Source organism: Sphaerodactylus townsendi, linkage group LG14 (assembly GCF_021028975.2).
Source record: "Sphaerodactylus townsendi isolate TG3544 linkage group LG14, MPM_Stown_v2.3, whole genome shotgun sequence".
NCBI lineage: Eukaryota > Metazoa > Chordata > Lepidosauria > Squamata > Sphaerodactylidae > Sphaerodactylus > Sphaerodactylus townsendi.
Window position 1 is genome coordinate 40,397,440 of NC_059438.1, and position 16,420 is coordinate 40,413,859.

At 45.2% G+C, this 16,420-nt stretch overlaps 1 protein-coding gene across 1 annotated transcript in view; it reads right to left on the minus strand.

Moving 5' to 3' along the window:
- Positions 1-16,420, minus strand: part of RALGAPA2 (Ral GTPase activating protein catalytic subunit alpha 2) — a 182,494-nt gene that overhangs the window by 5,301 nt on the left and 160,773 nt on the right. Inside the window, exon 31 of the mRNA XM_048515372.1 lies at positions 13,916-14,037. Within this exon, the coding sequence (XP_048371329.1) occupies positions 13,916-14,037 (122 nt within the window). The remainder of the gene's footprint in view (positions 1-13,915; positions 14,038-16,420) is intronic.

The following is a 16,420-nucleotide window of genomic DNA, read 5'->3' on the forward strand; positions in this document are numbered from 1 at the left end:
AGATGCAGGCGAAACGTCAGGAGAGAATGCTGCTAGAACACGGCCATACAGCCCGGAAACCACACAGCACTCCAATCAATCAATCAATCAATCAATCAATCAATCAATCAATCAATCAATCAATCAATCAATCAATCAATCAATCAATCAATCAATCAATCAATCAATCAATCAATCAATCAATCAAAACGTTTACCCTTGGAGCTGAAACTAAATAAAGCTTTCCAACCAAACTCTGCCAATCTCTCCACCCATTTGTAAAACCAGGTTTTGTCCGTGTTGCATATTATCTTACCTTGAACAAATGCCACAGTTATACAAGCAATGGGACAGAACATTCACCACCTTTGCTGCCACCATGCCAGCTAACTCTGAGGCGTAGCTGTGGTGGGTTTTCCGGGCTGCGTGGCCGTGGTCTGGTGGATCTTGTTCCTTACGTCTTGCCTGCATCTGCAGCTGGCATCTTCAGAGGTGTATCACAGAGAGACGTGTGTAGCGCACAGTGTGTAGCACGCTTCTCCCTGTGATACCTCTGAAGATGCCAGCCACAGATGCAGGTGAAACGTTAGGAACAAGATCCACCAGACCACGGCCACGCAGCCCGGAAAACCCACCACAACCAGTTGAATCTGGCCGTGAAAGCCTTCGACAATACTCTGAGGTGTAGGTTGGGCTGAGTTGAGAAAAGGGTTTGGGGCGTGTGGGCAGGTGGGCTCTGCCTCAAACTCTGCCTCTCGTCTTCAGTTATATTTATTATTTACTTTATTTATACCCTGCCTTTATCCTTAATGGGCACCCAAAGCAGCTTACATCATTTCCCTCTTCTCCATTTTCTTCTCACAACAACCGTGCGAGGCATGTTGGGCTGAGAATGTCAACGGTCGCACGTCATCCAGAGAGCTTCCACAGCAGACTGGTCACTTAAACCTCAGGCTCACAGGTCCTGGCTCACAGGACCATTACCCCAGTCCTGGGTGAACCATGCAAGTTGCTTAGTAGTGAGTCGGCTGCTGGTTGATGTTGGGCCGGTGGGGGGGGGGGGGGCATGTGTCCTTCCTCAAAGGCCAAAACAATCCTGGAAAGGGCCCAGCTCCTTCCTTTTGCAAACAGAAACCAAAGCTTGAAGGCTGCCAATACTGTTGTAGTTGGTCACGGAGGGCAATTTTTTCTTTAAGCTAGAGACACTATTATTTTGGCAACACTTGAACCCCCCCCCCCCTCAACTTCTAAGATTTCTACTTCTTCTGCAAATGTGGCCGTTTTTCAGGTTTGTAGAAAGATTTGCCCTGTCGGTCCTTGGCTCCAATTTCTGGATATAAGTATCTATAGATTTGGCCACATTTATTGATTCTTAAGAGACCAGACTTGAATTGCTCCTCAGAAGCAACTCATATACAGTCCATCAGGCAACGATGCCCAAGTAATTTAGAAAGTTCTCCATTGCGGCCTCCAAAGCAGAGAGTCATATCCTCTGAAGTCCATTGAAGTCAATGGGCTTTAAAGGGTGTGACTCTGGCTCATTCCGCACATGCAGAATAATGCACTTTCAAACTTCTTTCAGTGCTCTTTGAAGCTGTGCGGAATGGCAAAATCCACTTGCAAACAGTTGTGAAAGTGGTTTGAAAAGGCATTATTTTGCGTGTGCGGAAGGGGCCTCTGTTTAGAATTGCACTGTTAATATATCTTATAGAATTGGTTTAGTTAACTGCTCACTTAGGAATGTATGGAGTGAGTGGGGGTTCTGATTGTTTACTTATCAGCGTTTGGTGACCTGTAAAGAAAACCAGCAAACAGGATGATCGTATGTGAATCTTGTAGATCTGTGATTGAACTGTTGAGGTGCTCTCCTTTCCCTTGGGGGGGGGGACAAATGCTGTGTTTTACATTCCTGCACTGAGCAGACTAACAGGTGGCCAAAATAATGCCATTTCCCCCAAGTGAGCAAGCTCATGCAAGCCCCTCCCCACAACAAGAGCACTCCAGCACATCTGAAAAAAAACCCGTGCAGCGCAAGCAAGTAAGCAAGCAAAGGGCAGCCACACCTCAGGCTTCTCCGAGACAGCACATTCCACCAGTCAAAACTTTCCCCTGCCAAGGGCTTAGCTGCAAAACCTGCCTCGGCGCTCCCGCTAAACAGGCCTTGATTGATGGCCAGGCGGCAGCCGCAGAAGGAGCGAAAGAACCCCAGAAGATAAAAAAGTCTCAGGCAACTATTACGTGAGGTTTGCTGGCAAGCCATCTGGCATCGATTGAACTGGCCTGGAGTTTTGCCACAGAATATGGCACTTTAATCATATTTCAGCCCGTTGCAGAGAAAGGGCAAGATCCCCCCCTCCCCCTCAAATGAAGATCATATGAATGTACCGGAGTCAGTACGAGGATCTTTAGTCCAGCACAAAACAGGCAGTTGCTATCTATGCTTGTGAGTCTGCTTTCAAAAGGGCACTTCGGTTGGCAGATTGTTCACGACATTGCTTCTTCCTTCGGACAAGAAAGCCCACTTACCACTAGGAAGGAAGTTCCACTGGTCTCAATGGCATATAAAAGGGTCGAAACCCTATTACCAGTGAATGCAGATTAGCCGTGGAAACACAAAAAGTTTAGCTCTTTTCAGGGATATCGTTTAACCGTAAAGGCTGAAAGATAATCTAATCCTGAACACGCTGTCGACAGGATGGGGGAATTTCCAGCTGATGTTCTGGTGGGACAGAGAATCATCCATCAACTGGACCAGCGGGCTGCCGGACAGGTTATTTATCCTTTAAGCTTCCCTGGTTCCATTTCTCTGGGAGGCGGCTTTGCAAGAGTTAATCTGGTGCCTCAGCAACCCCTCCAGCCACGGATCCCGAGCTCGGCTCTGCCGCTGAGCAGCTTCCTTCCTTCCTTTGCAGCCGGGCTCTGGAAATTACCCAAACAAGCAGAACCGAGCAGACTGCAAAGGTCACACCTGGCGTGTGGCCAGCATGCTCTCCGGCTCTGAAACGAGACCCCCGATTGCCAGGTTCAGGGCAGCCGGCGTTTCCCCCTCTTTTGTTCCTTTCTTCCTCCCCCAGCTGTTCCATTCATGGGCTCGAGCTCCGCAATCTGCCCTCCCCAGGAAAAGAGCCCCTCATTAAGCTGAGCTAATGCAAAAGGCCGGCCCAGCACGTGCCGCTCCTTATCGGCCCCATCTCGAGTTCCTGTTCCAGGGTGCTTAGGAGGCAGCGAGCAGGCAGGCTTCATGCCCACCGGCTCCTCTGCAGCAATCCAAACAAAAGTGCGAAGCGACAAAAGACGTTTCCCCACCCCGGCAGGTGCTGGTGTCAGATTCCGCCCGGAGCAAACAGGAGCAGAAGAAAGAAAAGTGCTTTCCTGTGAAGTTTAGACATGCAGGGGCAAAGGGACGCTAGCAGCGGGATTCTCAGAGCAGGCTGCGGAGCAGGGTGGGCATAGCAAGGGGGTCACTTTATCCAGCCCCAAAGGAAGAGCGCAGCCCCGGCGAAGTGAGCGCTGCCCCAGCTTTTATGCAAGCGACAGACGGGATCGGGTTAGTAAACGGACCGGGATGCCATGCGAACAACCTCTTACCTTTTCTCAATTACGGTAATGAGACCTCTACATATTTTAATCTAAGGAGAAAGAACACAAAATCATGTAAATATGGGAATCAGGCACCTGCTGCTCTAATGACAGCCTTGAACACCCTGCTTGCACAAAGTCATTATGCGGGGAACGACGCGACGCCACGCACAAGTTGTGCGAGTTAATGCGAAAGATACCTCCAGTGCCTATCGTTCAGTAATGGAACTAATGAACATCAGCAGTGGCGTAGAGAGCTCTTATATCTAATCTGGAGGAACCGGGTTTGACTACCCGCTCTGCCGCCTGAGCTGTGGAGGCTTATCTGGGGAATTCAGAGTAGCCTGTACACTCCCACACATGCCAGCTGGATGACCTTGGGCTAGTCACAGCTCTTCTGAGCTCTCTCAGCCCCACCCACCTCACAGGGTGTTTGTTGTGAGGGGGGAAGGGCAAGGAGATTGTCAGCCCCTTTGAGTCTCCTGCAGGAGAGGAAGGGGGGATATAAATCCAAACTCTTCTTCTTCTTTACCCAGTGAGATGTTGGTGGCAAATGACACTCCCCTCCCCCGAGGAATACAAATTGCTGGTTGGGAAACAAGAGGTGGGAAACCATGATGGGGGAGGAAAGATTCTCCTCCACACAAGCCACGAATGGCCTGCACACCCTCACCGCAAACATCCGGCCGGCCACTCCCCCCTGGTCTCCTCACTTCCTGCCCCGGTCCACAGGATGATCTTCAGCTTCGTGAGCTACATTTTATAAGCGTAGAGCAACACATACGTACACACACAACAAGGTTTTAATGATATTCTGGTAGGCTGCCTCAGGAGCCAGCTGAGAACACAGCCCAGAAATAATCTAAATAAATAAATCACACACAAAATATGTTAAGATTCACTCCCTGTTCTTATGCGGAGCTCCCAGAGGTCTCCCATGATGATTTGCAGCCCCTATTGTTACAGACTGGGGAGGACTCACCTTTTAACTCGGGGTGGCTGACCTATGGTGCTCCAGATGCTTATGAACTACAACTCCCATCAGCCCCCGCCAGCATGGCCAATTGCCGATTGGCCATGCTGGCAGGGGCTGATGGGAGTTGTAGTCCATAAACATCTGGAGCACCACAGGTTGGCCACTTAACTTATCAAGAAAGTTCCTAGCGGGCTGCTGCCCTAGAGATCTTGTAGGGCAGTGATGGCGAACCTTTTCGAGACCGAGTGCCCGAACTGCAACCCCAAACCCACTTATTTTTTGCAAAGTGCCAACATGGCAATTTAACCTGAATACTGAGGTTTTAGTTTAGAAAAATGGTTGGCTCTGAGGCGTACGTTACTCGGGAGTAAGCTTGGTGGTAGTTGTTGGCTTTGCTTTGAAGCAACCGTGCAACTCTTCGAATGGGTGAATCACGACCCTAAGAGGGTTTACTCAGAAGCAAGCCGCATTGCCAGCAACCGAGCTTACTCCCAGGTAAAGGATCACGCTTTAGTTCTTTGCATGAAAATCAGTGGGGTTTAATAGTGATTAACAGGGTTATCTATACTGCTTCCCTAAAACTAGGTCTTAGGTTCAATGCTAATAATCGAGCCCTGCAGCCCAGGCCAGCCTAGATGTGGGGGGACGATTACCCCCCCTCCCACATGATGAACTCTGTTTGTGCGTGCCCACAGAGAGGGCTCTGAGTGCCACCTCTGGTACCCGTGCCATAGGTCCGCCACCACTGTTGTAGGGAGTTCAAAGCAAACTGAGTTCTTTGGACCACCCTGACCACTGTATTGATGCCTGTGGGTATGGACGTCATGCCACCGTTGTTGTGGCCGGCATCTGAGTTGATCAGCTCTGCAGGGGCAACTGAATCCAGCTTGCTCCTGGGATCTTTTCATACCCCACGCCACTCGGGTTCAGATCGACTGAAACGTCGTATTTGACGGAAAACTACACATGGAATTTGAGGTCTTCACTGGAGTGTAAGTTTCTAAGACAGCAAAAAATGCTGAACACTCCCACATAAACCTTTGGTATGAGGTGGCAGTTTTGTTTTAGTCACTAATATAATGTATTTAAAGGTAAAAATTGTTGGTGAGATGCCGGTTAAGCGTGTGGCAAATCCCATTTGGTGGGAAGCAAGCAAGCAAACAACGGGGGAAGCAATCACGTTGGCAAGTCGGAAGAAGCAGAGGTTCTAAAAAGTCAAATATGGCTTTTGTTCTGGTGATCGATTCCCAGGCTATAAAAACCCTTTTGTCTCCAAAGAGGAAACAGATGTGACTGCCCGGCCACAGATGACGAACATTTTTTTCTCTGAAAACAGATCAATGTATAAAAACGAATAAATGCATCGGGCGATCCATAATTGTAGCCTTTAATCTGATATGCTACCTAATAGAAAGTGGCATTGAAAAGCCATTTGTATCAAAGAGTGAAATATAACTAAAACACACACACACACACATTAATCCTTGAAGGAGAAGAAAAAAGGTACTCAGGTATACTCTCACTCTCACCAAAAGATCTCTGGAGATTCTGAATTCGTCTGCAGCTACTTCCTGGACCTCGTTCCTTGCAGACTGCTCCCCTGGCATCCTAGTGCCCCCTGGCCCAAGCACCAAGCGGGCAGGCTGCCACTCTCCCGCTGGACCTGGCAACAGCTTCCCCATTTCCCCCCCTCCCCTCCCCTCGGCCCAGGCCTACCTACTTCAGTCACAGGCGTATTTCGGTCAGCCCCCCTTCCCCAGCCTCGCTCTGTTGCTGCACTCACTCTCCTGCTGCCTCACTCGTTCTCCTGCCTGCTGCCTCACTTTCTCACATGCTCACAGTCCCTTGGGATTATTTCCTCCTGCGGAAGCACGCGCCCCCTCGGCACCACTAGCAACCTCACTTTTACATTTCTGTGAGACAGAGAATAACATTATCTAAAGAATGGCACAAGCTGATCTTCCAATATAGGAACGCCAATCTTGGCAGCTACGACCTGTGATTTCCCTGCACTTTTCCCGCAAAGAAATGGGTCTGATGGGGAGCTGCTCAGCCCCTGGAAATACATCCAGCAGTCCTGAGGTGTGCGTGGTTGTTTGGCAAGAGAGGTGTGAATGGGCAGAAAAGGCTGAATGCCAGGAAGACGCGGCCATGTCTTTTCATCCTCCCGTCATCTACCCCTTCTATTTGTACCCACACATGACAGGCTATGACTGCAGGTACAAGACAGAGTGGGCTCTGGTCCCCAAAGGTTACACCCGTAGTAGATCAAGTTAAGCCCATGATGGCGAACCTATGGCACGCGTGACCAAGGCGGCCCTCAGAGCCCTCTGTGGGCACGCATGCTGTCATCTCCCCCTCCCCTTCAAATCTGACACAGGAAACAGGCTAACAGATGACCTGAGTGCTGCATGTGTTGCTCTCAAACTTACAAAGTATGAGCCAAGGTTAGACAAATTATCAGTATGCAGACAACAGCAAAAATCACATAAATTGTTCAAAAGCATGCCCAATGCAAACGTTTACCTTTCGATAAAATGTTGTTGTATCATGGAATGCTCTGTTGTTGTGTTTTTCGTTTAAGACAAAAGATATTAATGTAGGAGTTGTTTTTTCTAAACTAAAACCTCAGTATTCAGGTTAAATTGCCGTCTTGGCACTTTGCAATAAATACGTGTGTTTTGGGTTGCAGTTTGATCACCTGGTCTCTAAAAGGTTCGCCATCACTGAGTTAAGCCTTTAAGGCACCATTCTGGAGCCCTTCTGCTTAGCGTGTGATCATCTGCAAAGACCACAAGCTGTCTTTCCTCCGTGCCTGTGCTGCTCTTGCTTAGTCCTTTAGAGCAGTCACAATTCTGTTTGTATTAATCTGTTGCCATAGAAATGAAGGTGATCATACACATTCACCTTCAAGGATCCAGGAGAGGTGTAAGAACTGCTCCCTCTGTGTGTGATTGTGTGTGTGTGTGTGTGTTTGTGTGCGTGCGTGTCTGATGGAGTCTGATTTAATGGTCCTAAAGAATCACTTCAACTAGGGAAAAAATGGATTTGTCTCCCATCTGTCCCAGTAGAAATATTTCCTTGATATAATTGTCATACAGAGACCGGTTATGCATTTGTAGAAGACTCCTGTGCCAGCAACTGACACAGGAAATGCTTGGAGATGCTGAGAGGGTTCCACTTGGAGGGTTGGATTTATATCCCCCCTTTCTCTCCTGTTAAGGAGACTCAAAGAGGCTGACAAACTCCTCCCCACCCCCAGCAACAAACACCCTGTAAGGCAGGTGGGGCTGAGAGAGCTCCGAAGAACTGTGACTAGCCCAAGGTCACGCAGCTGGTATGTGTTGGAGTGCACAGGTTAATCTGAATCCCCCAGATAAGCCTCCACAGCTCAAGTGGCAGAGCGGAGAATCAAACCCGGTTCCTCTAGATCAGGGGTAGGGAACCTGCGGCTCTCCAGATGTTCAGGAACTACAATTCCCATCAGCTCCTACCAGCATGGCCAATTGGCCATGCTGACAGAGGCTGATGGGAATTGTAGTTCCTGAACATCTGGAGAGCCGCAGGTTCCCTACCCCTGCTCTAGATTATAGTACACCTGCTCTTAACTACTACGCCACTGCTGCCCCTGTTACTGTTACAGTTACTGTTTTTGACTTGGTTCATGACTGTTCCAAATACAATCTGGGGAAAAGGTTTCTGTTAGTGCCATTTTATGAAGACAAAAAGCAGTGAAATCTGTTTATTTTAAAGTAAGGATAAGCAACGATGGCAAGATAGCATCGGTGTGGATCTGAAAGTCACATGCCTGGAACCAGACAACGCGCTCGATCGAGAGAAGTGGCGTTTAAAAATCAGAGCAGCGGACCCTGCATTAGACAACGCCAGGCCAGTTAATAATAACACAATACACACAATCAAGAAAATACATAGCTTGGTGGTAGTTCTCAGATGTTATGGACTCCAGATTTCGCCAGCATGGCCAATAGGCCATGCTGGCAGGAGCTGATGGGAATTGTAGTCCATAACATCTGGAGTGCCAAAGGTTCGCCACTACTGTAGTAGGCCATCCCTGCCCTGTTAAGTCAGTACAGCCGTCACAACTGTGGTGTGGGATTAAAACAGGTCTTCATAGCCAGTCAAGTGAACTTTAGCAGTAAGCCACAATGATATTAATTGTTTGCGAATACAGTACACGTAAATTTTAGTTGGTGTCCCTGTATCTGAAGGCAGCTCGTGGGATCTGGCTAGTCGGGGGTGGGTTGTATTTTGTTTGGCCACAGCTCCATAATTATTCATTTTACAATGAAAAAACCAACACAGACCCCGATGAAGAGTCAATATTTTGGCACTTAGATTCTTCCCAATTATGGGATGGCGCTGTTGCACAGGAGGATTTGTACAATGACATAAATTGCACCTATAAATGGGCACTTAGATCGCTTGTAAAGAGAGCGCATTTTTATAAATCTAGGTCAAAATTTTTAACTTTGTACATGCGCTGTGGCTCGGATTCTGCCTGGAATTTCTGAAAGGCTGGAGCCTGCCCTCCTGTGGCAGCAACCCCCCCCCCTCATCCCCCGCCTGCCCAGCCAATCCCAGCTCCAGGGGCACTGGGGATGTCCCAGAACAGTTGAGTGGGGCAGAGGTGGGGACAGGCGAAAATTCTCCCTCTCCTTGAACCCACGAAAATTCTAGGGGGGGATTCAAGTCTATGCATTCTGGCGCTGCATAATTTTCTCCATGTAACGTTCGTTGGCATATTCGCACAATTAAGCAATCTGCAGCAAAATCATAAATTAGCCACTAAATGATCTGGACACAAGGCAGCCTGTATTACAAGTCAAGTAGAAATCCTTGTGTCATCTTTATGCTACTCGAGAAAACTTAAGATTTCTACAGATCAGAATAATGTAAATTTTTAAAAGCACAGTATTCAGCCAGCTGAAACAGCTGCATCAACTAAATTAACATTTTCCTTGATGTAGTAAGAATCCATCTTAGGAAACAAAACAAACTTAATTGAAAACAAAAACAATCAAATTCGGAATCTGCTGTAATATTTTAATTGTCTTTGAAACCTCAAAGGTAAGATACATTTAAAAGAAGATTGTTCTGTTTTTGGTTTATTGTTGTCAAAGTGAAAGATTTATGACAACTTATAAAGCACAACTTGGGAGACGAAATCTCAAATTACTATTTGTGTGGATGAATATGCAGCAAATCCTTAAGAATGGAATTGGTAACTCTATCACTTGACTGTGCTATAACATGAAGCAGCCCAATTTTTCATCAAGTTATGGTAGATTTCCTTGTTCCTTCTTTGCTCCAAGACAGTGTGAAGGATTTTAAATGCTGCAATTTGTAGTTTGCATGGATCTGTTTCTGCACAAACGGCAAAAACGGCTGCGCTGACTGTTTTGCGAGCATCCTTCTTTCTTTCCCAGTTCATTTGTGTGCCCATGAATGACCTCATGGTGAACAGATGCACTTGGCCATGGCTGTGATTAGCTCAGTCCTCTCTACAGTCAAGTCTGCCCATTTCAATTAACCCTTTGTAGGACTTACTCCCTCAAGCAGTGCATGTGTGCTTTCTGATACAGACTGAGGGATGTCACAGATATTGAAAGTTATATTCCAACGTGGATACATCTGGCTTGAAGACTAAACACTGGTCCACTTCTTGGGGATCCTTTTCTTGCAACTAAATAAATGCATGGTGTGACGGATTAGGCTTTTAAATTGGTTAATTTAAAAAGGTATTCAGCCAGAGCAGGAGCACCAAGAGTTAACCAGAGTGCCACCTGATTGGCTGGCTGAGATGCAGTAGCCAGGAGCCACAGATAGGGTGCACTGGCTGATATAAAAGCAGGAAAAGCCGGTCAGGAAGGCAGAGGGGAGATGTTGAACAGATCAGAAAGATCTTGAAAGCAGCTGGAGAGCTTGTGACACACAAATGGTGTCAGTCCTCAGATTCAGTCAGGGGAGATCGTGTCCAAAGGCAGAGAGAGCCAGAGGCAGAGGGGGCCTGTATTCTCAAAGAGATCTCAAAGACTAAGAGGAAAGAGCCTTGTTATCACCAGAAGCTAGGAGGCCTGGCGGTGGTGGAAGACAAGAGGGAAGCTTATCTCACGGGGACACTCCTAAGTCCAGACAGAGGTCTTGGCTATTGTCTCATGAGGAGACCACGCCAGATACTGGTGCTGCAGAGCCCATGAGGGTGTGTTTAGCAGTCAGTGGTGGAGAACCTTTGGCACTCCAGATGTTATGGACTACAATTCCCATCAGCCCCTGCCAGCATGGCCAACTGGCCATGCTGGCAGGGGCTGATGGGAATTGTAGTCCATAACATCTGGAGTGCCAAAGGTTCGCCACCACGGGTTTAGCTTAACTGGCAGAGTTAAGTGTGGGTTTAGTGAAACCCCAGGCAATGTCTATTGTATTAGATGTTTGTTTGTTTTCTAGTTGGCAAAGTCTATGCCACAAAGGAAGGAAGGCACCTCCCAGCCAAATAATGAAACCACTGAATTTTCAATGCAGTCCAATGATAGATTAACTTGTTCTGGCTTTCTTCTTTTTCAGGCCAACCTAAAACTTAACAAATGGCTTGGTTTGTTTTACTTGAGAACTGAAGTACACGTTCAGTTCATCTGGGGAAAATAGGAATTCAGTTCACATTACAATGTTGATGTGTTAACACCTGATTGTTGGTTACTGGATGGCTACCACACCAGATCGATAGTCCTCTATACATAAAAAGGCTTATATGTACAAGAAGGTAAACTCTGAAGGGAAAAAAGGCATGCAGAGAGTAGATGGGCCTTTTAACGTACTGGGAAAGTTCCTCAAGGGCCACCATGTGGGATGACTGGACGCAGGCATGCCCCCGGTACAGTTCCCCCTCGCTCCGCCCCTGAGTGCCACCACCACAAGGGCCTTTGGTTTCTACTTGTCACCTTCTCCTGTGCTAGAGCCAGCAGAATTGTAACAAAGTCCGTTTGGTCTTGGGCGTTTGAACGTGCGTGTTTTTGTGAGGGGATGGGTAGGAAGAAGACAAGTCAAAGAAAATGACACAAAACTAAAATATGTATTATTTTTACACGAATTGTTGTGTTGAAAAGAGAGAATCAAATGTAAAGCTGCCACCTGTCCTAAGGAAACATTTATGCTTCTACGCAAAACTGCACTTTTGTATATGCATCGATGCTGTCCCCATTTTTGACACAAATGGGCTATGCAATGAGCCACATTATTTATTTATTTATTTATTTATTTATTTATTTATTGGTTATATTTCTATACCGCCCTCCCCCGAAGGGCTCAGGGTGGTGAACAAAACAGAATAGAGCACATAAATCAAAGCTAAAATCCAATAAATATTAGGTAATTTTTAACTCTATATAAATAACCCCATCCTATTTATCTGAAGATACTCTCTCTCTCTCTCTCTCAATACCGCGACGCGATGACGCGATACGCGCGACGCGACGCGACGCGACGCGACGCGACGCGACGCGACACATTATCGCGACGCGACGCACGACGCGACGCGACGCACGCCTTCAATGGCATTTTACAGGATTGCATTTTGTAAAGGTACAAATAACTGGGCAACTAAAGTTTGCCATTTTACTTTGACAACTTGTGTTTAGCTGAATATGAAAGATTGCACTTAAATATAAGGTGGACACTGCTGTCCTTGAGTCTAAATATATGGTCTGAATAACTCTTGGTGAAAACTCTGTATCTCTGAAACAAACATGGCCCCCAATAGATCTAGGTGAATAATTGGTCCCACTTTAAAGGAACTTCTGCTCAAACCTCAGTCTGGCTAAATGGAATTGTACAAAAACCACAGCTGTGCTCTTATATCAATCCTATATTATAATCTCACTTTTCCTGTGGTGAGTGTGACAGGTTCCCACTGGATTTGGGTTCTCTCAATCTATTCCAGCTATGTTTCATAGTCTATCTTCCATGTATACTGTAATATACAAACAACATAAGCAGGTAATTAAATGAGAGTAGAGGGGAACACTTTCAAATGCCATAAGTTCTGTTACTATTTTTTTATAACGTAGTCAGTTTAATCATCTAGTAAATCCAATGTATGCAATCCATATTTTTACAAAATAGATCACTTTTCTCTCTCACAGTTTTTGGCAGAGTACGTAAAGAATTTAATTCACAGCTGCTCCACACTTTTAATAGAGAAAACATTAATCAAAGCTTTGGTCATAAGCTTTTCTGATGTTGTTTAGTATTCCAGTTCAACAAAGATCAATAGAGGCCATTTCTGTCTCTTGACGCCTCTCCAGGAAGCAGAGGTGCGATTATGTAAATAGAACGGACCCCTCTTTACTTCTGCCAGCTTGCTTATCTCCCAAGCCTTCTGCCTGCTGCTATTGGCGACCAACACAAGTACACACATTTACTTCTTATCTCTGAACAAAGCTCAAGGACCTAAGCCAATAATGTTAAATAGTGATGTGTGTCCGATTTTATTTGCAAAGTGATTCATTTCACTAAATGTAATTTGTTATTTTTTTAAAAGAGCACATATAATTATAGTTTGGTCGGTCATGGCCAGAGAAAGGAAACAGATGCACCAAAACATTCACCAGAATTTGAGATAATCTATCAGACAATCCAACACAGCATCTTGATATAATTAGGAAGAGTCGGTTTCTCAAACAGGGGGGATAAAGGAATCTTATACGAAGAAATCTGTTGGGCTTGCTTCGTGCTCTGCTTCTAAGAGACACTGCTCAATCTGGAAGTCACATTTTGTCACAAAGGTTTCTTTTAAAAACACAGGGGCTCACGTGGTTCAAGTAATCTCACAAACTTTAAAATCCTTGCAAGATATAGAATGTTTGCAAACACCTCGCCATGTGGATAGCCTGATGAAAGACCGTCCTTATACCATCCGCCCCCCTCCCCAACCTGTGCTAATCTAGGGCCTTCCTTTTCGCAGAAGCATAATCCTCATTTAACATTAGCTGCAATGGCCTCTGCTGTGAGGAACTATATATTTTTATAAGTATGTGCTGCTTCACAACAGCTTTTGCACAACGTATTTCTCCGCTCAGCAAGAAGCCGGCACTCCTGAATGAACCAGCGCACATTAGTGAGAGAAAGTTCATTAACCTTGCTGGATTCAGGGGTTAACAGGACAGCTGAAGAAAGGAGCCAGTGAGCAGCTCTGATGCAAAACAAATTAAAATGAATGTCATCGTTCCTTTTGATATTCATTAGCTAATTCAGAGGGAGAATGCTCTTCTTAAATTTGCAACCATTTATCAGTGGAAAACAGGTGTACAGCTGCTACTGAAGAGCTGCTCAGTGGTTAGTGTTCAGAAAAAGGGTGCACGGACTCACCACATCCGCTGAGGGAGTAACTGGGAGTGGGCTGGAAGACCTGAGCAGCAAAATCCTCAAATGTCATGACTTCTTTGTGAATCCGGATTATTCCTTCAAGATACTGAGCTCTTTCTTCATAACTGCAGGAAACGGGTTAAGGAAAGGGCGCAGATCGACAGGATCGCAGAACCCCCAACCACACAAAGATAAAAGTTATGAAATAAAAGTTCATAAAAGCCCATAAAAGTTATGAAAGTAACTACCACATTTTCAAAACTCTGCTGTCATAAACCAGAGGCTTCACAATTACCGTCTTTCAGGTAGCTCCTCATAGGCTTTAGAAGCCTGAATGTGGCATCCTCCGGCATCGGAATATGGTGTTATTTTTTTTTAAAAGGCTGCTTCCACACGGATGTTTTGCTCTGCCTCAGCTTCAAAACCAGACAGTTGTCATCGGGAGCGTCCCCACGATATCCTCCAGTCATCCGCTTTCCTGCTTTTCCTGTTATGGCCTGATATTTCCCAAACTTCATTTGGTAGGACCTTTCCACCAAGCTCTCAGTATAAGCATATTCACATGCTATAAGGGTAGGTATACATTTTAAGGTCCCGTCCTTAATGGCCTTTCCCCTTGTATTAACCCTCCATGGCTGTCATTTTATTTATTTATTTTATTCGGCGTTTATCCCGCCCTATTCCCGCAGGGCTCGGGGCAGGCCACAACAAATTTGTAATATGATCATAAAACATGTAAAATCCAAAAATTGCCAATACAACCTAAAAAACAATAAATAACGCCACACATTTAAAAGTTATTAAAACAGATGGCCGTAAATCAGGGGTCTGCAACCTGCGGCTCTCCAGATGTTCATGGACTACAATTCCCATCAGGTTGCAGACCCACGGTCGTAAATAATCCTCTTCCCTCGCCTCTTACCGCGCCCCGGAGGCCGAGAAGATCTTACTTCGCACCATCCGGCTGGCTAGGTGGAAAAGGCCATGTCTTGCAGGCCCTGCGGAACTGCGACAACTCTCACAATTTTCTTCACCATAGATTTTTTAAAGGTTAAAAGAACCCAGTTGTTGTTGTTGTTGTTGTTGTTGTTGTTGTTAATAATAATAATAATAATAATAATAATAATAATAATAATAATAATAATAATAATAATAATAATAGCCAGAGAAGATCACAGAAAATGAAGAAGCAAAAATACTCTGGGACTTTAGAATACAGACAGGCAGACACCTGGCACACAACACCCCAGACATAACAGTGATAGAGAAAACATGTTTGGATCATAGATGTTGCTGTGCCAGTTGACAGCAGGGTGGAGGACAAAGAGCTGGAAAAGATCACAAAATACAAGGACCTACAAATTGAAGTTGAACGATTGTGGCAAAAGAACAACAGTAATCCCAACTAGTAGTCAGTGCTCTAGGAGGAACCCAAGAAATCTTGAAAAACATCTGGAAAGCCTAAACTTGGACAGAACATCAGTCCACATGCTGCAGAAAGCAGCACTTCTAGGAACTGCACATATTCTACGCAGATACCTCTAATATCCTAGGTCTTTGGGAAGGACTCGATATTCAGAGATGAATTCCAGACACTTGTGCTGTGTTGTTATGTGTATAACAATAACAATAATAATAATAATGGGGCCTGTGTGCTCCAATGATGCTGAGGGCTATGCTGGCGGTAGTGTATTCTAGTCCTAGATGCTTGGGAAGTGTCCGATGTGTGATGTAATACAAAATCCAGCATATTGATCTTGTTTGCTGTGTGTAACTGTTTTTGTATCAATATAATAATAATAATAATAATCAGTGAAATCTACAATAATAGTCAGTAATTTAAAAAGAATCAGTACCAATTATTGATTCTTTTTAAAAAGCCCTCAGGTGGTGGTGGGATGGAATGGCATCCGTAGGGAGTGAAGGAAAGCTGAAATCTGTTGTGTGGGTGCTCCACTGTTACCCTATGACAGCTACATGGAAAATAGTTTCCGTGTGGAAGCAACCAAAGGCTAACGGCCAAAAGTGACTGAGGGACTTCTAAAATAAACAAATACAAACAATAATGTAACTAGCAAAGCACAAGTATTTATTTATTATTTATTTATTTTTTTTCGATTTATTATACCGCCCATCCCTCGAGGTTTCAAGGTGTTGCACTTAACAGATTATCAACAGAAGGATCACAGGAAATACCTGGATGTATATTGTCAATAACTTTTTTCAAAAGGTTAATATAATCAAACTAAAGCTACAGGCTGCGGGAGAAAAAAAAGAAAACATGTAACTGCTTTATTTTAAATTTTAAAATGTCGATCATTATTGTTCAGGTGTAACAATGCTAAACTGACATTTAGCATTTGTTTTGGAAGGTGGACTTGATATAATCATACATGTCTAATTTCTTGATGCTTCCCAATTGAAAAAAGAAAAGAAAAGAATGTGTGCATGTTCCAGTCTTAATTATGCAGACAACAAAGCTTTGAAAACCAACAGTATCGCCTTTTA